Genomic DNA, 27,498 nt, shown 5'->3' on the forward strand with positions numbered 1-27,498 from the left:
CTGGCAAAACGGGCGGGCGGGCCGGGTTTGGGCGGGTCACTAACGGGCCGGGTCATTAACGGGTCGATGTTAAATGGATCACACACATGCCAACCCTAACCCGCCCATTTAATAAACGGGCGGGTAACGGGTCACCCGTTTAAAAAATATGATTTTTTTATTTTAAAAAATTTAAAAATTTCATATAAAATGACATTTTTTTTAAAAAAAAATTGTATTTTATTTATTAATTTCTAAATAAAAAGAACATAAAATGTAAAAAAAAAAAATACGTCCTTTAATGAATACAATTTTTAAAAAATGTAAAATTAAAAAAACACACACACACACAGTCACCAGATCCGCGCGTCTGTGGATCGTTCGAAGAAGACGATGATTGGTAGCCTGGCAGATCCGGCACGTAGCGGCGCACCAGTCACCAGAGGAGAGGAAAGACTGCCGGAGGGAGAGGAGAATCTGAGAGACAGAGAGAGTGAGAGCTGACAGCTGAGAGCCGAGAGCCTCGAGCCTCTCTCAGAGACGATCCACACGCCAGATGAGGAGACTGGAGACTGGAGTGGACTGTGCTGCATGGAGGGGCGCGGCACTGGTTAGGGTTAGGGGTTTCTTTTTTTCAAGTGTGTGATTGTGTTTGGGAAGATTGAAGACCGAAGAAGAGTGAACCGTGAGTCATGACTCACTGACTCCGTGCGGCACTGAGGCGTGAGTTGCGTGAAGGGCCGAGCCGCCGAAGGCATAGCAAATTAGCAGGTCACCCGCCGGGTGACCCGCCCAGACCCACTTAACCCGTTTATAAACAGGTTGATCCGAACCCGCCCAATTATTAAATGGGTTAACATTCTTAAACCCGAACCCGTTTTAAACAGACGGGTCCGGTGACCCGACGGGTTATGACCCGTTTTGCCAGGCCTACCGGTATCTCTATCCCGTCATAATGTAGAACGGAAAGAGAATCTTAAAAACCATACGGTGTGAAGAGAACTGCTAGGAGACGACATGCTAGCATCGGCGATAGACGCGAAAGTGCTCTATGCGGGAGAGACGAAAAATGTTGTGAGAGGAATTGCTTTTTGAGGGGAAGAGGGAGGGATTGGGTTCACGTTTGGAAGAAAGAAATTAATAAATATAAACCCTAAAATATAAAAGTAATCCTAGAGTTTTATTCTCTTTTAATGGGAAATTTTTTACAGCCGAATCCTTCTCTCCAAATCTCTTCACTTTGGGAGATTGAAAACGGGTATTTCTCCCCTTTTCCATTCCTATCCATTTAATGAAATAGGATACCCAAAAAAAAGATAGAGAAACAAGGTCTCCTTTCAATCAAAACAAAATGAACATTCATACATGCAAATGTATCACTATTGACAGCCTCAAATTCCAACAACTATCATCTTAAATCCGTAGTAGGTGCCGATAAACTCTAAAGAAAATACAATGTCTAGATTACAGCTGGAAAGTACTTCAAAGAATGGTGATTTCTGCATAAATAATACGAAAAACTATCCTTACAACTCATCATGATGATCAACAAGCTTGAGACCCCAGCTCATGTCCTCACAATGCCTTACATGCGGAACAAGAGCGCCTGTATCAATCCCCCTCTTAGCCTTGCAGTCATAGAAGGGAGGTGCGTGGAAACAAGGTTCCATTGACATGGCTCGACGACAAGGCGGATTGGGAGTTGTGCGATTCTCGGGCTTATAGAGAACCCATGGTGTCAAGCCTCCAAGGCCTTGAGCCACATACCCAAAAGTTGACCATGGGCTCGTAACCAATGTATCGGTCAAACTCAGTAAATACATTTCTGCCCATGCCTTTCTGTTGTGTATCTGCTTCTCTGTTTGTTGATACTCTTCATGGCTTGGCTGGTAAACTCCAATCACCTCCCCTGTCGCAGTAGCGTGTTCCCAATACATGTTCCTTACCTTCTCAAAGTACCCAGAACTTAATGATGTCATTAAAACAGCTTTAGACCTATGATTTGCAGATAGATTTGTTGTGAGTTCCTGCAGGTTAACTTCTGGTAGCAGCTTCTCCTTTATGGTACAAGTTAGGATCTGATCCAGTACATGTTGGAATGGACCAGTCCCAGTATCAAAGACTCTGATCTGGATGCCTACTCGTTCATCCGCTTTAGCTAAATAAGCTTGATAGTACCTTGTAATAAGCCCCCACACTGCATTTGTTGGATGAAAGAGATATCGGCCTATAAAATGGAAAACTGTATTTTTTTCCGGGAAAAGATTATTGAGCTCTTGCTCAAATGATGGGATCAAGAAGAGAGATGGGATGAAGTAGTTATCTGTCCTCATAATCAACCAAGGTACTTTCTGGAAAAAATGTTGATCTTGATCACAAAAGAAAAGCTTATCTTTATCATCATAATCATGGACAAGATGGAGATAGACAAAAGACTGCATTGGCAGCACAGTTGAATTCATTGTTGCACTTTTCTTGAGCATATTACCATAACAGTGAGGAGATTTCTGATTGAAGCGGTTGAACTGACTGTTTAGGGGGAAATCAGAGGATAGAAACCAAGAAATTTCTGGAAATGGTTCACAGAAAAGATCAGCCATGTCAACTCCAGGATCAACAAGTAACACTCGGTTTGTAAGCAAAGCATAAACAAATGCTGAAGCCAGAGTTAGTATCCTGTTCCCTAGACCACTAAAAGATATCCATACCACATAGTTACAATCTGGGGAATCGATGTGCTGACCCAACTTGAGTTGTTCCAAGGATTTGTTATAGGATTTGGTAGAGGGGCCACACCGTTTGTGGAGAGCTTCATAACTCCGTAACCTGGATAGTAGATAAGAAGATGGTTTATGGGGTACATCTTTGCGATACAAAACTGATTCGTGCCTGCTGAGACATGATGCTTCATCAAATCCAGCAGCAAGAAGGCCACCTAGTAGCTTATTTTTAGGTGCCTCAACAGAATCTGATGCATGGTCTTCTGAATGATATCCTGAACCTATGAGATGAAAGAAAGCATAGTCATTTAACATTAAATTTGATATGTTGTGGTAGCAAAAGAAAAAGCAATTGAGCATACAAAATTGTACTGGATGAGACTAGAAGTATATTGATTATGACAAACTGAGAAAATGATGACTTAAAAACAGTAATGCAATGATGTTTCATTGTTTCCATAGCAGCTGTCTGTTGTAGAAAATAGTATCAAATGTAAATTAGATGGAAATTTGAGAGCCATGAAATCACCCTCTGTTGCTCTCTTTTAGGACTAGAAGGTCCTCCCAAACACCAGAGCAAACAGAGTTCAAGGAAGTCATCCTGCCATCAGAATCAGCTCATTACATCTTAAGATGGAAACTTTAGTAGCCAGATACTGCTGAAGAAATGTATAAGATACCAAAGCAAATATAACTTGGGCAACTATATAAAACAAAAGAAGGTGAAATACGCTGATCTCCTTCAGGTTAATTGATGTGGCAGGGACCTCCTGAGTGTTAGTTCTAATTACGACGACTTTCTCTACCAGTGACCAGCTAAACAGTGTTAGCAGGATACGTGATAGGACAATTATACCACTGATAATAATAAATGCAGCCACATATTATATCTCTCCCTCCCACCCTCTCTTCCATGCTAACCTAGATTATTGTACAAAATGTCCATAACAGCTTTCATTTTCCATTTTTTCTAAAAAATTACAAAAATATCACATTGCCTTCCAGTTTCCCAACATTTTTATGGAATAGCTTAAAAACAATAAAAAAGTTGTTTTCCAGCTTCTCTATACAAGTGTTGGTAACTTGGAAAATAAGATGCCATTTTGTAATTATTTGAAAAACTTCAAATGGAAAATGAAAACTGTTTTCCAGAATTTCCATTTTCAGCTTTCCAAATACAACAACAACAACAACAAAACTTAAGTCCCACGAGGTTGGGTAGGCTGTATGAATCCTTTTCCGCCAATTCATCCGATTGAAAGCATTTTCCTCCTCTAACTTAAGAGCTATTAAATCATAATCCTGACTATCTCATTTCAGGTTATTTTAGGTCTATCCTTACTCCTTTTAATACCAGAAACAATAATAAACTCACTGCTTGCACAACTAGGCTTACGTTTCAAATGCCCAAACCATCTAAGCCACTCCTTTATATTGTCTTCAACTAGTACTATGCCTAGTTTATTGTGTATATGTTTGTTCCTTAATTTATCTTTTAAAGTTATAACACGCATCCACCTTAACATTCGCATTTTGGGAACTTTTATTTGTAGTACATGTTGTTCTTAGTTGCCCAACATTATAACCATAAAGCATGGTTGACCTTATAGCCATCTTATAGAACTTTCCTTCAATTTTAAGGGTATTCTACAATCATACAACACACCTGATGCACTCCTCCATTTTACCCAACTTGTTATAACTTTGTGTCTTACATCCTCTTCAATTTCCTCTTCTGCTTGCATCATATATCCAAGATATCGAAATTTTACTACTGCTATTAATTTCTTGATTATCAAATTTAATTCTCTCCAATACTCCCCCCCCCCCCCCCCCCTCTTACATTACTAAAATTACATTTCATATATTCTATCTTATTCCTACTTATACTAAAAGTTAAAACATTTAGACTCTAAAATGGCTCTCCAAAATTCTAACATAGATACCACACCACTCCTACATTCATCAATCAAGACAATATCATTTGCAAACAACATACGCTAAAAGATCTTGTTTTGGATATTCTCAGTTTGTTCATCAATCATTAAAGCCAAAAAAAAAAAAAAAGACTCAAAATAGAACCTTGATATACACCTATTGTGATTTGAAATTTTCTAGATTCCCCTCCAACAGTCCTAACACTAGCTGTTCCTCTATCATATATATTCTTAATGACCTCAATGCATCCACCGTAGACTTCCTTCTTTTCTAAAACCCACCAAAAAACTCCCCTTGATACTCTATCAAAGGCTTTCTCTAAGTCAATAAAAATCATATGCCGTCTTCTTTTTCCTAAACTTTTCAATTAATCTAAAAAGATAAATTATGTTGTCAATCTCCCAGACATAAAACCAAATTGATTCTCTAAAACTCTCACTTCTAGTCCTATTCTTTGTTAAATTATCCTTCCCCATAATTTCACTATATGACACATAATTTTAATTCCGCAATAATTATTACAATTTTGAGTATCTCTTATGTTTTTGTATAGAGGTATTAACATGCTTTTCCTTCATTCCTCTAACATTTTCTAGGTTTTTATAATAGTGTTGAATAGATTAGTTAACCATATAATTCTTTTATCTCCTAAACATTTCCAAAATTCAATTGGTTTGTTATCTAATCCTATAGATTTCCAACTTTCATCTTTTTTAAAGTTATCTTGACTTCAAGGATTCTAATTTTGTGAAATTTTTTTATATTTTTAGTCTTTTCCCCATTTTTCACTTCCAAGTTCAAACTTTTAGTTTGGTTTTTACTAAACAACTTATTAAAGAATCTCCCCACCTCTCTTTTATGTCTTCTTTGATTAAGACATTATCGTTCTCGTCCTTTATACACTTTATATTACCTAAATTTTTGTATTTTCTTTCTCCACCTCTAACAAGTTTCTAAATGAAGTATCATAAGCTCTATGTTCAACTTCTCTAATATCCTTTTAGCATTTTTTCTTGTCTCTTTATACTTTTTAAGATTTTCTATATTTCTACAAACTTTTCCAAGTTTTATACCATTTTTTTCTGTCTTCACGGATTTTTGTACATCTTGATCCCACCATCGGCTTTCTTTTCTGCTTTGAGTATCTTCCTCTAGATTCAACTAAAATCTTTTTTACTATCTTTATGATAAGAGTTAGCCATTCATAGTATCTAATAGGGATAACAAATAAAACCTCTGGGTATATTTGTTATTGTTGACAAGATTTCCAAGATGACATTTATCCTATGTCATAAGACTTCTTTAAAGAGGTTTGCCAACTCCCATAGTGTCTGATAGGGATATCAAGTTTTAAGACACTATGGAAAACATGTGGGAATCACACTTGATATTTTCTTTTGCTTGCCACCCCCAAATGATGTTCAAGTTGTGAATTATAGTCTTCATTGCCTACTTCGCTATGTAGCAGGAGAAAAGTAAGGCAATTGGGACTTGGTACTACCTACTGTGGCGTTTGCTTATAATAATTACATGAAAATTCCACGGGTAAGAGTAAATTTTGATTTCAACTAAAATTTTGAAGCTCCAAAAGTACAGAAATTTCAATTTCAATATGAAAAATGAGGGAAATTAGCTGTAAAACATGGAATTCTTTTATGAAGCTTTAGAAATGGTTACATAATAATGTAAGTTTTAGGACTAACATATTTAAATTTATTTATACTGTGTATGAGGTGCCATAGCTGCAATATAGTATGTAAATTAAACATAGTCATAATGTAATATTAAACATATTTGGTTAATATAAATGAAATTCATAAACCAATTCAATATTATCTTTTATACAAATAAAGATAATTTATACACAAATAAAGATAATTTATACATGAATAACTGAATAAATGTTGTTGTAAGTTCAATTTTCATATAACTTCAAAAGCCCCTATAATAATATTTTTTTTAAATTAAAAAAATAAAAAATAAAAAATGATAAACTAAGAGAGAAATTTCACTCTATCAAAATCTCACATTTGAATTCCAAAAAATTCCATTACATAGAAAAAATTTCAACAACAAAGCTCTGGCTGCTTCTTCTTTCTTCTCTTCTTGTTCTCTAGTTTTCTATTCTGTCCCTGTTCTGTTCTTTCACTCTATGTTCAGTATCAACCCTCCCTTCTTCTCTGTTCTGTCTTTCTCCTTTCTTTTCCATCTTCATCTTCCAGTCTCTCCTTTAATCTCTCCCTCGCTGTGTGTCTCTCATCTCATCATCTCTGTTATGAAATTTCAGTTTTTTTTTTTTTTAAAAAAACAAATAGCAGCTCTGTAGTTTCTGAATTTTTCAGAAATTTTCAGTCATCTCCATTTAGATTTTCCTGTATTTTAGTCTCTCTTTTGGTTTTGTTTCTCACTGACCAAACAAATCCGCTCTCTTAACTTCATTTCTTTCCTGTTTTTTCTCCTAAAGACTCAAACAAACCCAACGATTCTTGTTTCTTCAGCCCTAAAATCATGAAAAAGCAATAAAGATTTATGGGTTGAGGAATCTTGTTTCTTCAATATTCTTGCATTTAAATCTTGATTTTAGATTTGAAGAATTCTTGCAATCCCTCATTGCTTAAATATTCTTTGAATTAATTTTCATTAGTAGCATCAAATTCTTGCATCAAAGGTACTTACAATAGTATTTTTCAAGCGGTTGTCATTACCTTTTTTAATTTTCAGCCGCCGGTGATATCTTCTTCTCTCTTGTTATTTATTTTCTTATTACGATTATTAATAATTTTTCCAATAGTTGGTTAGTAGTGGAGATTTTGTGTTTTTGATTTTTAGGCTTAGTATATGGATTTTTGTGTATTTGTTTTTTTCATTTGCAAGTTTTAGAATATACAATTTTTTTCAAAAAATACCATTGCATGGTTTTTAATTTTAGTTTAGCTTGGATTAACACCCAAAATTGTATACTTAAAAATTTTTTAATGCATCGTATTGTGTGGTTTCTATTATTTGTAGGGTGTGGCTTAGAAAATTGTCTATATGAAATAAGTTTGCAAAAAAAAAAAAAAACCGCAAACGTGCACTTTGCCTATGTAACACAAATTTTTTGTACCCATAGTTAGTCCTAAGTCCGAAAGGAGTAGGATTGTGTTAAGTAGCCAACAACCACTGTAAAACTTTGTCAGATCTTATTATCATGAGTTCTTAACAAATTCACCTAGATTAAAGGAGTAGACCGGGTCAATATAAAATAGAGAGGATAAATAAGTTAGCTCAAGAAACTAAGATAAGATTAGCAATTTGGAATACAGGGACTCGTATGGGAAAAAGTAAGGAATTAGTGGAAATAATGTTTAGAAGAAAAATTAACTTAATTTGCCTTCAAGAGATGAAATGAGTAAGAGATAAAGCTAGAGAAATTGAAAAATTAGGATTTAAACTTTGGTACACTAGTAAAGAGAAACATAAAAATGGGGTAGGTATTATTGTAGATAAAGACATAAAAGATAATGTAGTAGATATTAAAAGAACAGGGGATAGGATCACTAAAATCAGGATAGCTTTAGGCCAGGAGATAGTGAATTTCATTAGTGTGTATGCTCCCCTAATAGGCTTAGCAAAAAATCTGAGAAGAAAATTTTGGGAAGCTATGGATAGTATTTTACAAGGGATACTGATGTTTGAATAGACATTCATAGAATGAGAGAAAGCTAGAGAAATAGAAAAAACAGGATTTAAACTTTGGTGCACTGGTAAAGAGAAACATAAAACCGGGGTAGGTATTACTGTAGATAAAAATATAAAAGATAATGTAGTAGATGTTAGAAGAATAGGAGATAGGATCATTAAAATCAGGATAGCTTTAGGCCGGGAGATAGTGAATGTCATTAGTGTGTATGTTCCCCCAATAGGCTTAGCAAAAAATCTAAAAAGACAATTTTGGGAAGATATGGATAGTATTTTACAAGGGATACTAATGTCTAAAAAGACATTCATAGGAACTAATTTGAATGGTCACACTGACAAGGATAATATAGGATATGAGAGGATGCATAGAGACCATAGATATGGAGTTAAAAATGAGGCCAATGATACAATCTTAGATTTTGCCATGTCTTATGATTTGGTTATATTGAATACCTGTTTTATAAAAAGAAAAGAACACTTAATAACTTTCAAGAGTGGGCATAAATATAATAAAAGTCAAATAGATTTCTTCTTCACTCAGAATGGGGATCATCTATCTTATAAGGATTGTAAAGTTATTCCAGGTGAAAGCTTTTCTACACAACATAGAGTCTTAGTACTAGATATACATTAAAAAATATTTGAAGATAAGTAGTATAAATCAACACAAAAGGACTAGATGGTGGAACTTGGGGGAAGATAATATAGTAAAATTCAAAGATAAAATGAACAATGAGTGTGATTGGACAGTAGGGGATAAAATTGATGCAAATACTGCTTGGAATAAAATGACAAATTCTATCGAAAAAATAGCAAAAGAGGTTTTAGGTGATTCGAAAAGAAGATATTTGGGTAGTAAAGAAAGTTGGTCGTGGGATCAAGAAGTCCAAAAAGCCGTTAAGACCAAAAAAAAAAAAAATTGGTATAAAATATGGCAAAATTGTAGAAATATAAAAAATCTTGAAAAATAAAGAAGCGAGAAAAAAATGCAAAAAAGACTATCAATGAAGCTAAACATAGAGCCTATGATACTTTATATATTAAACTACATACAAAAGAAAGAGGAAAATACATTAATAAACTTGCTAGAGCTATGGAAAGAAAATGCAAAGATTTAGGTCATGTAAAATGTATAAAGGAGGAGAATGATAATGTCTTAATTAGAGAAGAAGATATAAAAGAGAGGTGGCGGAGATAATTTGATAAGTTGTTTAATGAAAGCCAAAATGAAAGATTGATATTGGAAGTGACAATTGAGGAGAAGGCTAAAAATAGGAGATTTATTCACAAAATTAAAGTCTTTAAGTTAAGATGGCATTAAAAAAAAAAAATGAAAAGTGAGAAATATATAGGACTAGATAAAATACCAATTGAAGTTTGAAAATGTTTAGGAGAAAGGAATTATTCGGTTAACTAATCTATTCAACACTATCATAAAAATCAACAAAATACCAAAAGAATGGAGGAAAAGTATGTTAGAACCTTTGTACAAAAACAAAGGAGATATTCGAAGCTGTAAAAACTATCATGGAATTAAAATTACAAGTCATATGATGAAATTATGGGAAAAGGGTAACTGAAGATAGAATAAGATTAAAAGCGAAGATTTTAGAAAATCAATTTGGTTTTATTCTTGGGAGATTAACAACAGAAGCAATTTATCTTTTAAGAAGTTTAATGGAAAAGTTTAGGAAAAAATAAGGAACTTGCATATTGGTTTTTATTGACCTAGAGAAAGCTTATGGCAAAGTACCTAAAGTTCTTTGATGGGTATTAAAAAGAAGGGAGTTTGCAGTAGATATACGGAGGTCATTAATGACATGTATGACAAAGTAGTGACTAGCGTTAGGACTATAGGAGGAGATTCTAAAGAGCTTTCAATCATAATAGGTGTACGTCAAGGTTCTACTTTGAGTCTTTATTGTTTTACTTTAGTAATTGATGAACTAACTAGGAATATCCAAAATGAGATCCCTTGGCATATGTTGTTTGCAAATGATATTGTGTTGATTAATGATAGTAGAAGCTGAGTGGAATCTAAGTTAGAACTTTGGAGAGTCATATTTGAGTCTAAAGGGTTTAGGATAAGTAGGAATAAGACAGAATGTATGAAATGTAATTTCAGTAATGTAAGGAGTAACAATAGAGAGAAGATTAAACTGGATAATCAAGAGATTAATAGCATTGATAGATTTAGGTATCTTGGATCTATTATGCAAGTTAAAGGGGAAATTGAAGAAGATGGTTGTCTGTGTATTAGAATGGCAGCCCCAAATCCCAAAAGTGTGCGTCCCTTGTCAAGCACATGTGCAGGTGAACAGCATACTATAACCGTCTCAAAGGAAGGGTATTCTACCACAACTGACAATATGAAAAATGTAACCAACTGCATTTCTACCCTCCAGTATCCTAAAAATCTACCGCAAGTTACCCTAGCTGGGTGAGTCCACTACTACAATTAAGGGGATAGGAACATTAAATCCTACTCCCTTGATCTCTCTTTCTTCTATTTTGTACATTCCTAAGTTACAAAGTCACTAAATTATTCTGTAAACTTCTTTCCTGATTCTATGGTTATTCAGCACCTGAAGACAAGGAGGACATGTGGCACAGGACATGAGGCTCGTGGACTTCACTACTTTGAATCATTCTCTCCTTCCATTGCTTGCACACTCATTGCCACACCTTTTGAAATCCATTGTAATCTTGTTTCTGCCTTACTTTTTGCATCTAATCTTGAGTGAGTCTTGTCAATTGGGAAAACATCAGTGTGTTCACTTTGCTTCCTAGGTCATCAAATGGGCGGTTAATCCTTTCATGTTAGTCCATTCCGATATTTGGGCTCTTAGTCGTCTCTTATCAAAATTGCGGCTTTAGTACTTTGTTACATTTGTGGATGACTACTCAAGGATGACTTGAATATATTTAATAAAAGATCGTTCTAAGTTATTTAATGTCTTTTGTGCTCTCAATTCTCAAATAAAGACTCAGTATGTCTTTTGTGCTCTCAATTCTCAAATAAAGACTCAGTTTGATATGCTAGTTAGGATGCTTGAGGTAGCTAAGGAGTACTTCAATACCCAATTCACTACCTATATGAGTATTCTAATTCTAGTATGATTGATTAGTCATCTTGTGCCCACACTCCACAACAAAAGTTGCAAAGTGGAAAAACAAACATATTTTCAAAACCACTCATACCCTATTTTATCAAATGAATGACCCCAAAGTTTTTAGAGCAATGTCGTGCTCGTTGCTTGCTCTCTGATCAATAATTGCCATCCTATGTCCTTGGTAAAATTATCTTCCCTAAGGCTCCTTTGTTCTCCCTTCCTCCCCGTATATTTAGTTGTGTCCTTTGTCCATCAATTAGTCATCAAATGTATTTTTTTGGGCTATTCCTATATTCAAAAGAGATCAATGTTATAGCCCTACCTTACATGAATTCTTTGTCTCTACTGCTGTCACCTTTTTTGAGTCTACACCATACTATAATTCCTAGATTTCAATTGACCTTAACGAGTCTCTTACCCTACCTTGCCCTCCAGATCCTAAACTATCATTTGTGCCAAATCCTCCTACATCTTCATCTAGTTTGATTCCTTCTCGTCGCTTGGATCATCCAAATTCGTAGGTACACACATGGAAACTCAAGGGGGAACAACCACTTTTGGCTTCTACTTATACGCTTGTAGCATGGTTTTAAATCGCGGCTGCGGGTAGCGTAACGTAACGGTAACGGGTGTAACGGGAAGCAGGAGTAGCGGATGTTACATAAAGGGAAGCGGATGTAACGGCCGTGAATTTTTTTGAAGCATGCACAACCTTGTGCATATTAGCGTATTTGCATGTTTTAAGCTTTTAGCCCTTCTTAGAAATAGTTTGTGTATTTTGGATCATTTAGTTAGAGTAACTAAGTTCTTTGGTAAGGGCAACAAGTTTACATTTGTTTTAAACCACCATTGATAGAAAAATTACATGTGTGTGTGTGCATTTATACTTCTCATTGTTCTTATCTGTAATAAATTCTTATGTGTGCTAAATTAATTAATAGAAAAAAATACATTATACACTCCATTAATCTATGTGACACATAAGACATACAAATAATACAAATATAAAATAGCTAGAAAAGAAAGATGGTTGAAGTTGAAAAATATAGAACATAAATATTGCATTACTAATATTATCAAAATAAAATATTTTCCTAATTAGTATTTTCAAATTGTTAATTAATGCATCTATTGTGAGTATTTAAAGAAATAGTAAACTTTGTATCATTGTCATCCTCATTATAATCTTTTCCCCCTCTTGCCACATGGTATATTGAGAATGATTTATGAGAGGGAAAAAGTGAGAATAAAAAGTAAAATAAAAAATAAATTTTTTGGTGTAACAGTCTTGTAGCGGTTACATAACGGCCGTAGCGGCCTTTACGTAACGGTCGTGATCCATAACGGCCGCTACGGCCATGATTTTTCTTCACACCAATTTCGCAATGTGTAATGGTATCGGCAACCCAAAAAACCGTTACGTAACAGCGTTACGTGATGGTCGCGGCCTTTATTTAAAACCATGGCCTGTAGTTCCCTCATCAGATGATCCTATTTCCCATCTGTTGATAGTCCAATAGCTGTTCGGAAAGGTAAATGCACTTGTACCCAACATCCAATCTCTCATTTTGTTATGATTTCTTGTCACCCTCCTATTGCTATTTTGTTAGTATTTGTCTTCTACTGCTCATCCAAAACCTATTTCTAAAGCCCTATCCAATTCTAGGTGGAGGACTGCAATGGTTGAAGAGATGCGCGAACTATATGACAATGATACTTGGGATTTGGTAACTCTTCAGCTAGTAAGCCTATTGTTGGCTGTCGTTGGGTGTACAAAGGTTTGAAGGCCTGCCTTATTGCTAAGGGATATACTCAGGTGTATGGTTTGGATTACTCAGACACATACTCTCAAGTCGCTAAACTTGCCTCAATACATTTGTTCATCTCCTTAGCCACTACTTGCCATCATAGTAGTCAAAAGCGCGCATGAGGCGCACCTAACCATGAGGCACAGAGAGGCGACAAGACCAACACCTCATCACTACAGAGGCAAGGCGACTTGCAAGAGGTGTAGGGGGCGCACTGATGCGTTAGGCGCCATGAGTCGCGCCTTAAGTTTTGAAATTGTTAGGCTATTAATAAAACGAGCCCTAGTCCTCGTTCGACTCGAACCAACATGAAACTAGCTGGAACCCTTCTTCTTCGACCACCCTTTGAAGCAGCACGACACCAACAGAGCCCTAGCGAGTTCTTCATCGAGCCTTCAAACCAGTAGGAGCCCTTCGCAAGCTTATCTTTGAGCCTTCGAATCAAAAGGAGCCCTTCGCGAGCTTGTCTTTGAGCCTTCGAACCACCAAGAGCCCTTTGCGAGCTCGTCTTCTAGCCTTCGAACCAGCAAAAGCTTCGTGAGTTGACTGAGTTCGCCTTTGAGCCTTCGTGAGTCATCAGTTCATTTGCTTCGAAGTTCAAACTAGTAATTCTTCTTCTTCTTCAATTCTTCATTACTTCTTCTGCTGCCTACTGCTTCTTCTTATAATATTATATGCAATTAATTATGTAGTTTAATGCAAGTTTATAACTAATATATAATACTTTTTATACCGAATTTAGCTAGTGTTTTGTAATTTGTTTGGAAATGCAGTATACAAACTATACATTTTTCTGAAATATGATAATTGAGGAGAATTTTTAGATTTTAGACTTTGAAATCTTTTATTGTACTCTTTTCTTTTGATGTTGAACTATGTTGATGCTTTTGGCCTTCGTCCTAGCAATTTCATTAAATTTCCAATTTTGGATTTGAATTTTTTGGCATTTTAAATTCTAATATTACTAGATATTCATATGTTCATATATCAATTACCCCAAATGAGCATTATACAGCATTTTAATAATTGTGCGCCTCAGCTTCAAATACCCTTTGCGTCTCAGTTTGCATTGCGCCTCTAACTACTATGCTTGTCGTTTGGCCTCTACATCAGTTATATATGAAAAATGTTTTCCTAAATGTTGATCTTCAGGAGGAGCTCAGGAGGTCTATATGGAGCAACCACCTAGGTTTGTTGCTTAGGAGGAGTCCAACTTAGTGTCTTGGCTCAAGAAATCATTATATGGCTTAAAATACTATTCTAGATCATGGTTTGGTCAATTCAATGCTGTAGCACTTGAGTTTGGCCTCCGTGGTGTGTAGTAGATCACTCTGTATTCCATCATCATACTCCATCTAGCAGGATTTTGATTATCATGTATGTGGATGATATTGTGATTGCTAGTGATGATGATCAAGGCATCTAGGATCTAAAGCTTTTCCTACGGACTATATTTTAGACCAAGGACTTGAGACCATTGAAGTATTTCTTGGGTATAGAAGTATCAAGATCTTGTATGGAAATATTCTTTTTTAGATGAGACTGAGCTATTGGGATCCAAACCTGTTGATACACCTATGGATCCTAATGCCCTAAAGTATGCTAGTGCCAAATAGAGGTGATTTGTTTTCTAACCCAGGACGGTACCAAAGACATGTTGGAAGAATTGGATTTTCCGTAGTCTCAGCCATGGAGTTGACGTGTGATAATCGAGCTATTATTCATATTGCCTCCAACTCAATCCTCCATGTGCGGACAAAGCACATTGAAGTTGATTGCTACTTTGTTCAAGAGAAACTCGTGCAAAAGCTCATTACAACAACTCATGTAAAGTCTAATTTGCAGCTTATTTATTCACTAAAGCCTAGGGAGGTGCTTGTGTTAAAATTCATTTGTAACAACCAAAAAAAAACAGACAGCCTGATGCATAAAGCTCCTGCATATGCAGGGTTTGGGGAAGGGGCAAACCGCGATGGGTCCAAGGCAGAGTCAAAAGCCATCGTGGTTTTACCATTTGTACTAGTTTTTCTCTCTTTCATTTTTTTAGTCTTTAGCTTGTTTTTTGGTTAAGGAGATGCCTTATTCTCATAGCTGTATATTCTTATTCTATTAATGAAATTCTTCTTTTATTAAAAAAATTGAAAAATGTGTAATTAATTAATTAACATATTCATTTTAAATTTATATTAGTATTATTTTATTTTTATTAGGATTTAGGGAAGTAATACTTTACCCTATGTTTGGTATGCTTGGAAATACAGTGGAATGAAGAATTATATAGCGAATATGTAAAATTATAAATACGAATTCCATTCCATTCCACTCTAGTGGACCAAACAAATCATTAGAATTTATTTTCTTCCTTTGTGTACAATTGTGTCCCACATCACTCCCTCTCCCCTCTTCAATCCATTGCATTTTTCTTGCATACTGACTGACCTCACAAGTCATCCATTTGGCTACCACATATGACAAGGAACTACAAAAAAACAAAAAAACAAAAAAAAAAACAAAAAAACAAAAAAACAAAACAAAACAAAACACCAAAGGAAAGGAATATAAAATAAGAAAAATTATGAGCACTATTTCCCACTCATTTTTATTTTGTTTATTTGTTTAATTTTGATTTTGATAACAGAAGAAATTTATTAAGAAAAGAGGATAGAATCAGAATCTAAGACAGAACAATATATCCTCAAAAGTGAACTAAAAAAATCAAGTCAAATCAAATTCTCAAAAAAAAAAAAACAAAAAAACAAAGTCAAACCCAACCAACTAAAAAAGTCTCTTTTCAAACCCTTACATCATAATGTTTACAGCATTTTAAGTTGGCATAACTCTCGTAATCCCTTTTTTATTTTACTCTTCCTGCAATAAAACATAATCTCTTTTCCTCCAGGATCCAGTAACCACAAGCCCATCATAACTAAAAGGTCTTGTTTTTCAATATCCTCGTCACTAGGAAGGGGGGAGTGAGCAAAATACCATTGCCTTTAAATCCAGCCACCAGCTCCTCAACCTGATCATTAGCTGCTTCTACCTCAAAGATAGGAATCCCTTTCAATCCTATTGTAGGGGCCTTAGACACGTGAGAGTGATTCATGGAATCCCAAGGATCAGAGGTGCAACTAACGCTTACAAAATTCATCCAACAATACATGATTATCACACTCAAACTCACAAAGAAACAGTCCCATTGTCGGACTCATCACCCCATTTCTTCTTTGACAAAGTCAGTCATGTCTCACAACCCTTCTCGACAAAAACTCTCCTTGAATCAATTTGCATCTCCACAAGAGAAAAACTTTAATCATTATTTCTTTTCAAAGTTTGTTGTTGGTGCATAATTCCAAATAAATCTTTTTTGGTGGTTTAGGTGAAGTCGCATTGTTTAATTTTCTCTCCTTTTTTTTTTTTCATCTCAACACCAGCCCGCCTCACCCTTCGACGAGAATCAACCTTAAACCAATCAAGGAAGCTTGTTTACCAGCATTATCGGATTCTTTCCTACCTCCACATCTAATTTCCAGATCCTCATTATCTGCAGAATGACTCTACAACTGGGTCACTGCCTGAACATCCTCTTTGCCAGATTTCTCATGATTTTAACTAGGCTTCATCCCCATTGAGAAACCTTTCTCACCATCTAGAGCTCCTCTGCCTAGAACCAACACCTGTACCTTTGGGAGAAACCTGAACAGACCCTTCATGCTAAGTTATACTGTGATTCTTGGCAACCTACTGTTTGCTTCACACTGTAATCTCTAACAGAACTGCAACTCTTCTACAACTATTGTGAAAAGGAGCAATGACTGTCCGTTGCTTTTAGTTCAAATTGGTTTTAACCATTGGACACTAAAATAATACCACAAGGGTCCCTATGCTTTTAGTTTAAGAACTGACTCTCCCTCTAAAAAGTTGACATTGGGCCTCATTAACCCTAATTTGGGCCCATTGGAATCCAAGTGCGGGATTGAACTCAAATTATCCTCATTACTCAATAACTAGCCCTGCAATAGTAAAGCTCAGGCCAATCCATTCCATCATCAACTCCTGGCTTACCCCTCATGAAACTCCAGCCACCTAGATCCTCTGCCAATCACCCTCCTCTGCAAATCTTCTTCATTTCTTGCCTTTCACCTAGAGCATACACTCCATCACTTTGCTGCACTCATGTTCTAAAATTTCCACAAAATTTTTGAAATTTCCATCAAAATTTCAGATTTCCGTCACCCTCAAAATCAAAATCGCAGTCTATTTCCATCTTGGATAATTTCTCTCGAAATTTCAACAAATCATCTAAAATTTATTGAAAAACTCAAAATTTTAGCAAAATGTTTCAAAATTTTAACTATAGAATGAATTTCCTTAGAATTCAAATGTAAGATTTAGATGCAAAGTGAAATTTCTCCCTTAATTTATCTTTTTTATTTAATTTAAACAAAAGATTATTACAAGGGCTTTTAAAATTACAAGAAAAAATAAAACTTTTAACTACATTTTATTTAACCATTAATGCCTAAATTTATCTTCTTTGTATAATAAAACTATTTAATTGATTTATGAATTTTCTTTTATACTAACCTAATATGTTTAATTCACATTTATTACAACTATTGCACCTCATATACAACATAGATGTATTTAATTTATAATATATTACCTAAAACTTACATTATTATGTCTATTAAGCATTTACAAAGTTCCATAAAAGAATTCCATGTTTTACTATTAATTTACAAGATTTTTTCAAATTGAAATCAAATTTTCCATCAAAATTTCTGAACTTTTGGAGCTTTGAAATTTTAGTTGAAATTGAAATTTAATACGCTCCTTACCCATCTTCACAACCTCCTTCCATTATTGATACCATCACTATGTCACAAAACCATTGCCATAAATTGGAATTTCCTCCACAAAACTCCTCCATTGATCACCCACAAAAACCTCCTTGAATGAAAACAGAGAATCTTTTCCACTTCCAGGCCAACTCTAGCTCCAAACACATACCTCTCGTTGTCAACTTAAAGCCCGTTAATAATCAATCCTCTCAAATCTCATTTTACGAAAGAAATTACCAAACTGACACAATTTGAGCCCACTGGAATCCAAGTGCAGGCTCAACTCAAATTATCCATATAATATTATAATCAACTAGCCCTGCGATATCATAAGCCCAATATTGTCAACCCCTCGCTTAACCCTCATGAAACCCTAGCCTCCTCTACCCTCTGTCAATCACTCCCCTCTGCAATTTTTTTCATTTCTTGCCTTTAACCCAAGGCATACACTCCATCACTTTGCTGCACTTCGCACAAAGACAATTCTTATCCATCTTCACAACCTCCTTCCACTATTGATACCCTCACTGCATCACAGAACCATTGCCATCAATTGAAATTTCTTCCATAAAACTCCTACATTCATCACCACAAAAACCTCCTTGAATGAAAACAGATAATCTTTTCCACTAATAGGCCAACTCTAGTTCCAAAAACATACCTCTTGTTATCAACCTGATGACCATCCAATAATCAACCCTCCCAAATCTCATTTTACAAAAGAAACTCCCAAATTGACCAAATACTGAAACCAGACCATCTGAGAAACATTTTGCTTCCACCAAGGAAACCCAAATCCAATGATCTTGTACTATATTCTCAAACAATTCACCAAAGACGTCCCTCTCTCACTGCAATCAATAGCCTTGGTAGAGAGAGAGAGAGAGCATCTACATTCTCAGTCAATTTCAGGGCAGTTTTCCTTCCCACTCAATTTCGTATGTATTTACAGGAAATAAAATGAAAGGAGATGGAAAACAAATGAAAACCATCCATATCCATATAAAGAGTTAAGAATAGCAAAGAAATAGACCTGTTTTTCAAAGAGTTACAATCCTTATTAGTTGACAAAAGAAACCACATGTCACCAAAAAATATAAAACATTCTCACATATTGGAAATCTGCAACCAAAAGTTGGGCTGTTTTTTGTTTACATTCCGATACTTTTTATAGCATGGGAATGGCCACATCAAGAAGCAATGACCTAGATGAGGCATTATGGAAAACTTTCATATCTAGAGAACAAATTGCAGGCACTCACAGAACACAGGAATTTAGATTGAAAAGGTAACTTTTGTCATCTTCCCATCATCACCACAATGTCTTCATCGGCCAAATTTGAATCAAGAACACAATCCAAGGTACTGAACACCCAATGCCACCAGAAACCATGATATGTTCAACAATCACCACAGCCAACAACCAACAATGATGTTGACCTCCATTGCCCAACCTATACAACCACTACCCATCAACTTCACCCGATTGGGCTCCCACACACTATCGACACAATGCAATAGCCAATTTTGGCCTTGAGCCAAAACATTGCCAACATAACCCACAACATAGTCGCTCAATTGTCCTACCTTGTTATCAATATCCGTAGTTCGCCGCCTAGACCATAAATTCAGAGTACACAACAAGCCACCAAAATCATCTCTAAACCTCTAGATCTAAATCCATTTACTCCACAATACTTAGCCATTCTAGAAAGGGAAAAAGGGAACAAAATTTCGGAAATTTTTCAATAGAGGGAGATATGGATAAATTCTAAAGGTAAATGGCTGATAAAGTGGGTTTTTTTATCACTCAACAGAGTATCAAGGGCAAAAAATGTGCACTTTTTGCTTGGTCTATTTTCAGCATCACAACTAATGGTCAACTCAAGCAAGGGTAATAACTAGTAACTAATGATGACAGAAAACCTCTCAAGAGAAGCCGGTATAATTTTTCAGAGCTCAGGAAGTCACTGTACCACCAAGGCTCTGTTGTCTAACTTGATTTAAATGAGTTATTGGCAATTCACTGCAGCCACAAACCAAAGCACGCAGTCAAGATGATACAAGGAAAAAAGGTAAATTATTATATTCCTCTAATTCACTTTCAAATGCCCCTTTAATTCATTTTCTAGTGCCTCTACAATTCATTTTCAAATGCAGTATAATTTTGAATTTAAAAGGATTAAAATACACAGAACTAACCATATTATAAAACACAAAGGCAAGGGAAGGTCCTTTAGTTGAAATGAAAGTCTCAAATAAACTGAAATCCCAGTGCAGAAGTCTAAAATACATAGATTTAGTGATATAAAAGTACAACAGCAAGGAAAATTCTATGAAGCCAAATGAATTTCTCGCATGCAACAAGTTTAAGAATACTGAGATTATATCTGCAAGATAGTTTCCTTGCCAACAATAAATAGAGCATGAGATAAAGTGATCAAAACAACTTTCAGGCTCCCACTCAAGCTGTTTCAGTTCTTTGATACAAATTGTGCAAATCCATAGGGCAATGACCATCATAAGTGACCCAATTCATATGATCCTAAAACCCTTGGAAGCTCCAAAAACTTCAGCAGGCACAATCAAGACCAAAATTTTAAGAATGTACAATTCAATTGACCCAATAGAACCAAAGGATTTGCAAATTACATAATTTGTAGTTCTTGACCTTAGGTGCTTGTACTGTCAAGAAATAGAATTAGCTAGAATCCAATATTCTGATAAGACCCTAGGGTTTTATCATAGAGAAATTGGGGAAATTGAAAGAATGTTGATCACTTCAAGCGGATCCTGCCTCCAAATAAGCCAAAGGCTATGAATTATGTTATTGCTTGAATGAAAAAGACAGAGTAGGGAACTCTACTCCTATTAGGAATATCAAATATCCCAATCCAAGTACTTAATGGACTCAATCCTAATTAATTTGGGAATTCTAACACATTAAATAAAAATCCCAACATTAAATACAATCCCAATTGATTTGCGAATCATAACATTGAATAGAAATCCCAATTCATTTAGGAATCCTACCATTCCAACCTCCTTCAGATCAGCCTTGTCCTCAAGGCTGACCAACAATAAACTTTGGGAATCTGTCCTCCAAGGATTGATAAGTTTCCCAAGTTGCATCTTCAATTGGTAAGACCAATGAACTAAAACTTCCCTGATGTCTCAACTTCTGCATTTGACCACTCGGCAACTCAGAATTGCTTGTGGCCACACTTGAACCTCACAAGTAGGCGCAATGTTAGGAAAGTGGTGCTACACAATTAATTGCTCACCTAATTTCTTTTTAAGGCAAGAGACATGCAAAACAAGATGTACCTTAGAACCTATTGGTAAGTCAAGACAATAAGCAAAATGGCCTATACATTCCAGGACCTTAAAAGGCCCATAGAATTGAGGAGACAACTTCATTGAAGAACAAACAGTCATAGATATCTATCTATAAGGCTATAGCTTGAGAAATACCCCATCTCCCACCAAGAATTCCCTTTAACAATGGTGCTTATCAACTAGTTGTTTCATATGAGCTTTACCTGCAACATGATTTTCCTTGAAGAGTTGAAGCACTTTGTCACAATCATGTGACTCCTTGCCAACTTGATCAATTATGAATGATCCACCTGATTACCTAGCAAGAGCACGAGGAGCTTGACCATAAAAAGCCTCAAATGGAGTCAACTTAATGGAGGAATGATAAATGTGCACTACCAATCGACCCATGGAAGCCATTGCACCCATTTCTTCGGCTTGCCCCTAGTGAAGCAATGAAGATAAGTCTCCAAGCACCCACTATTATCAAAATCCCAATCCAAATCATGCGATTCTACAATCCTATGATCCATGCTTGCCTAATCGATCCGGATCTTAAGTAGAATCTTAATAAAGTAGGATCCCAAAGGATCTTATTTGGAACATTGGGGTCTTAGGAAATAGGATCTTGATCCTACTAGCGATCCTACCAATCCTACTTCGGCAAAAGAATAAGGATTTTTGCTATTTAGGATTTTAACGAAAAAGGCCCAATATATATTTTTATTGGTCCAAATACTTTAACTTTTGCAATAGACACAATTTGGTCTAGTTGGCTAAAAGCTCAAATTAGGGCAACATAACGAGCATGTTCTAGGATTTGTTCAATCCAAGTCAAAAGAGCAGTTGAGCATCTCTTGAAAGCTCTCTTCCTTCAAAATTGAAATCTCTCTAAGAGCTTAAGAGTTCTTGATACACAAATCTTAGGTTGTCTATTAGTAGGCTTGGACTACTCCTTCCAGCAATAGTAGAGGTCAGCAAAGAGCTTTGAGATCAACAAAGAGCTTCAACAAATAGGGAGTTGCACAATCAAGCTAAGAGCTTAGAGTTGTAGGCCTGTAGCAATTATGCGCTATCTTTGTAGTTCATATTACTTTTTACTTTTTTTTCCTCTTACTAATGACAAGCTCGAGACCTATCTTTCTTTTCCAAAGCAAAGAGCATATAGCTTTCTTTTTCCTTTTCTTTTCTTTGCGACTAACAAAAAGTTCTTCCTTTTTCCATTACTTTTTGCTTCTTCTCCTTCTTCTTTTTCTTATGTTCTAATGACAAAACTGCGGAGACTGAGAAATTTACATCAGTTCATTGAAGTAAGATTAGCCATTTCTTCTACCTTCTACTTTTCATTCTTTTTGCTTTTATTTTTAATTATAATTATTAAATAAATAAGCTAGCAACAATCTACCCTTTGCAGAGCCCTTTGCAATTTAGGCTATTTAGATTTTTTTTTTTTTTTTTAAGGTTCAAAATTGCTGAAGGCAGCTAGGTGCTAGCTAGCAAGCTAGCTACATTTATGAAATTTGTCTTAATTTCTTAAACTTACTACGAAGTTTTTAAGATTATTTTACTGAGAGTTGTCATAAATTGCCAAATATATAATATTTTAATTTATTTTACATTGTAAGTAGAATCTTACAATCCACGATCCAATCCTACGATCTGATCCTACAGACCCTCCCAAAGATCCTATGTAGGATTCCGATTCTAACAACCTTGCAAGCACCTATTAACAACTTCAGTTTGCTCATCTGATTGTGAATGATATGCAATGCTCATATTCAATTGTGTTCCTTGCAAACGGAAAAGATTCGTCCAAAAGTTGCTAGTAAAGACTTTTCACAATTACTGACAATCGACCAAGGAATCCCAAGCAACTTGACCATGTTCTCAACAAAAAGTACAAGTAACACTTGTAGCAGTATAAAAGTGAGTTATAACACAAAAATAAGCATATTTTGTGAGACAGTCCACAACAACAAAAATAGTAAATTTACCATGAGAAGACGGAAGCTACTCAATGAAATACATGGAGATATCAGCCCAAGCTTCTTTTGAGATAGGAAGATGTTGTAGAATGCCTAAACTCACCATGGTTTCCCTTTTTTGTCGTTGACAAACATCACATTCTGCCACAAACTTTTTGATTTCATCCTTAATTCCCTTCCAATAAAACTCCAAAGAAATGTGCTTGTAGGTTCTAAGAAAATCAAAGTGACCTAAAATCGGTGATGCACATAATTCTCGTACTATGGCTTGCTTGTGGGCTAAATTAGGCACTAATAAAATCCTCCCTAAATCAAGTAAGTTTAATGTTGTGACATGGATCGTATAATGAAATTGCACAGCGGAATAAACAACAAGAAACAAATAACACAACCAATAAGAACAACAACACAAAGATTTATGTGGCTCGGCAAAGCCTACATCCACGGAAGCAAAAGGCACACAAATTTCACTATGGAAATCACAATGTACACAATACACTTCAATAATGATCACTCTCACTCTCAAAATATGCCCAGATGACATATATAGAGTTTCCTCGGAGGTTTCCCCCCGTTTGCCCAACCACCCAACGTTCAAAAATTCAAAAATTTCAGAAAACTGCCTCAGCCTTGGAACCCCTCGTCGACGAAAATAGGGGCTTCGTCGACGAGACCAAGAAGAACCTTCGTCAACAAATGCAGGGTTCTCTTTGATGATGCCAGAAGTTTGAAATTTCCTGCTTTCGGTAATTATTCGTCGACGAGCTTTAGAGCCTTCGTTGACGAACCTCTGCTATACCCTCGTCGACAAACATAGGCCTTTCGTCAACGAGTCCTGCTATGCTACCCCATTCATGTTTTTCGTCCTTTGCTTATCAAAACAAAAGTATAAGAGCCACAAATAACAATCGCCCCTTAGAAGAATCTCAAAAACATGAATTGCTTCACTTTGAACTTAAAAAAACGCTTGGTTTGGTATGTCTCCCTTCTATCACTTGGAGACATGGGGTAAATCCAAGCAATGCTTGAACTTCTCTGAAGTAACTAATTTTGTCAGAATATCTGCTGCATTACAAGATGTGTGAACTTTCTCTAACATAAGTTCACCTGAAGCAATCAATTCTCATACTCTGTGGAACCTCACATCAATGTGTTTGGTCTTAGCATGGTATATCTGATTCTTCGCCAAGTAAATGACACTCTAACTATCACAATGTAGCACCACACCATCTTACCGTAATCCCAACTCTATAACTAAACCAGTAAGCCATAAGACCTCTTTTGCGGCTTTGGCAACTGTCATAAACTCCGCCTCAGTAGTGGACAATGCAACCAGAGACTGTACCATGGATCTCCAACACACCGGTCCTCCTACAAGAGTAAACACATATCCCGTTGTAGACCTTCTGTCATCCATATCTCCAGCATAATCTGCATCGGCAAACCCCATAACTAAAGGACACCCCTGTTGCTTGCCGAACATAATGCCATATCCCGATGTACCCCACAAGTATCTGAGTATCCATTTTGCAGCTTCCCAATGCTGGCTTCCTGGATTAGAGAGGAACTTGCTCACCATGCTCACTGCATGAGCTAAATCTAGTCTCGTACATACCATGGTATACATTAAACTCCCCACAACTCTAGCATAAGGGACCTTTGACATGTCTCGGATTTCCTCATCCGATTGGGTAATCTGCAGTAGACAACTTGAAATGATTCACTAGAGGTGTACACACCGATCTTGCATCGGCCATGCTAAACCTCTCCAACACCTTCTGCCCATAACCACCCTAAGATAGTCATAATCTCCCTGCTGTCCTGTCTCGGCGAATCTCCATCCCAAGTATTTTTCTTGACTGAACCAAGATCCTTCATGTCAAATTCCTTATGTAACAGGTCCTTTAACTGATTCACCTCAGTTAAATCTCTTGCAGCTATCAACATATCATCGACATACAATAACAAGAAAATAAGTAAGTCATCATCAAGTTTATTCACATATACGCAGCAATCATACTCACATCATTTGTAGCCAATTTTTATCATATAGGAATCAAACTGTTTACACCATTGCCTTGGAGACTGTTTCAGCCCATAAAGAGATTTCTTCAACCTGCAAACAAAATTTTTTTTCCCTGGTTCAATGAATCCCTCCGACTGTACCATGTAAATTTGTTCCTCCAAGTCACCGTGAAGAAACTCCGTCTTCACATCCATTTGTTCCAAATGAAGATCATAATAAGCTACTAACCCCAACATAATTCTAATAGAAGTATGTCAGACCACTGGAGAAAAGATTTCATCATAATCTATCCCCTTCTTTTGTGAGTATCCTTTTGCCACCAATCGTGCCTTGAACTTATCACCTTCCTTTTCTGATATTGCCTCTTTCTTCCTGTACACCCATTTGCACCCAATCAATCTCTTCCCATCTGGATGCTCCACCAACTCCCAATTTTGATTTTTATGTAGTGACTCCATTTCCTCAATTATTACTCCCATCCATCTATCTTTCTTCTGACCGTGCACTGCCTCTTGAAATGTAGTTGGATCATTGCAATTAGTAAGAAAAGCATAAGACACTAACTCTTTAAACCCATATCTTGGCGGAGGCCGAATAGTGCGTCTAGATCTTCTAAATGGAATATCATCGACTTGCTAGCTTTCCAAGCTAGAGCTCCCTACAACCACAGGACCATGATCATTTCTGTTGCCCTGAGCTTCCAACTCCACCTGCATGATATGTTCATCATTGCCCCAACTTTCTGGCTCCTGTTTCTGTTAATCAAACTCTTTATTACATTTTACCATAGTCTTCTCATCAAAGACTACATCTCTACTAATCAACACCTTGTTTGTCACTGGGTCCCACAACTTATACTCCTTCACACCCTCTAGATATCCCAAGAAAATGCAACAACGAGACTTTGGGTCAAGCTTAGACCTCTCCTCACTAGACACGTGGACATAGGCTGGACACCTGAATACCTTCAATTCGAAGTAGTCTATTGCATTTCTCGTCCAAACCTCTTCCGCCACTTTACCCGCTAGTGATGCCCTTGGTGATCAGTTAACCAGAAAACAAGTCATACTAATTGCCTCGGCCCAAAAGTTCTTCGATAGCCCTGCATTCAATCTAAGACACCAAGTCCTATCAACAAGAGTCCAGTTCATCCGTTTTGCCACAACATTTTGTTTAGGTGTCCAGCGAACTATAAAATGTCTCTTGATGCCCTACTCCACACAAAACTCCATAAACCGAGGATCGGCGTACTCTGTCCCATTATCTAACCTTAAGTATTTGATTCTCCTCCCTGTTAGGTTTTCCACTTCAGCCTTCCAAATCTTAAACTTGGCAAACGTACTAGATTTGTGACGCATGAAGTAAAACCAAACCTTCCGTTAGTAATCATCAATGAAACTCACATAGTACACATGTCCACCCTTTGATGCAACTCTTACTGGGCTCCAAACATCTGAATGTACATAGTCAAGAATTCCTTTCGTCTTGTGAGTAGCTGATCTGAATTTTGCCCTGTTCTATTTTCCAAGAACACAAACCTACAAAATTCCAACTAACACGTTTTTAAACCTTTCAACAATTTTCTCTCCTGTAGTTCTTTCATGCCATGTTCTCCCATATGCCCAAGACGCATATGCCACAAGACGTCTCATCTAATTCAACATCCACAGCTGCAACTCCACCTACAACGCTAGTTCCCTACAACGTGTAAATATTTTCATCCAGTTTCTGCCCTTTCATTACAGTCATTACCTTTCCATACCGTCAAGACTCCACCTTCAGACTTGTAATTAAAGTCATTACAATCCAAAGTGCCAAAAGATATTAAACTCTTTCTCAACTTAGGTATATGTCTTACATTACACAATGTTCTTACAGCACCATCAAACATTTTTATCTTTACATTTCCTATGCCAACGATCTTGCAAGAAGCATCATTACCCATAAGAACTGATCCAAAATTTACTAACCTGTAAGTGCTGAACCACTCCTTGTTTGGAGTCATATGATAAGAACATGCTGAGTCAAGTATCCTAGAGTCCCTTAGATTATCCAACTCCGCTGAAACTAATATAACATCACCATCCGC

General features: G+C 36.2%; 1 protein-coding gene across 1 annotated transcript in view; it reads right to left on the minus strand.

The window, feature by feature from the left end:
* Positions 1 to 1,296: 1,296 nt before the first annotated feature.
* Positions 1,297 to 27,498, minus strand: part of LOC131146358 (galactoside 2-alpha-L-fucosyltransferase-like) — a 32,723-nt gene continuing 6,521 nt past the window's right edge. Inside the window, exon 2 of the mRNA XM_058095933.1 lies at positions 1,297 to 2,980. Coding sequence (XP_057951916.1) covers positions 1,506 to 2,980 — 1,475 coding nt within the window. The 3' untranslated portion in view covers positions 1,297 to 1,505. The remainder of the gene's footprint in view (positions 2,981 to 27,498) is intronic.

The sequence above is a fragment of the Malania oleifera genome, chromosome 13 (assembly GCF_029873635.1).
Source record: "Malania oleifera isolate guangnan ecotype guangnan chromosome 13, ASM2987363v1, whole genome shotgun sequence".
NCBI lineage: Eukaryota > Viridiplantae > Streptophyta > Magnoliopsida > Santalales > Ximeniaceae > Malania > Malania oleifera.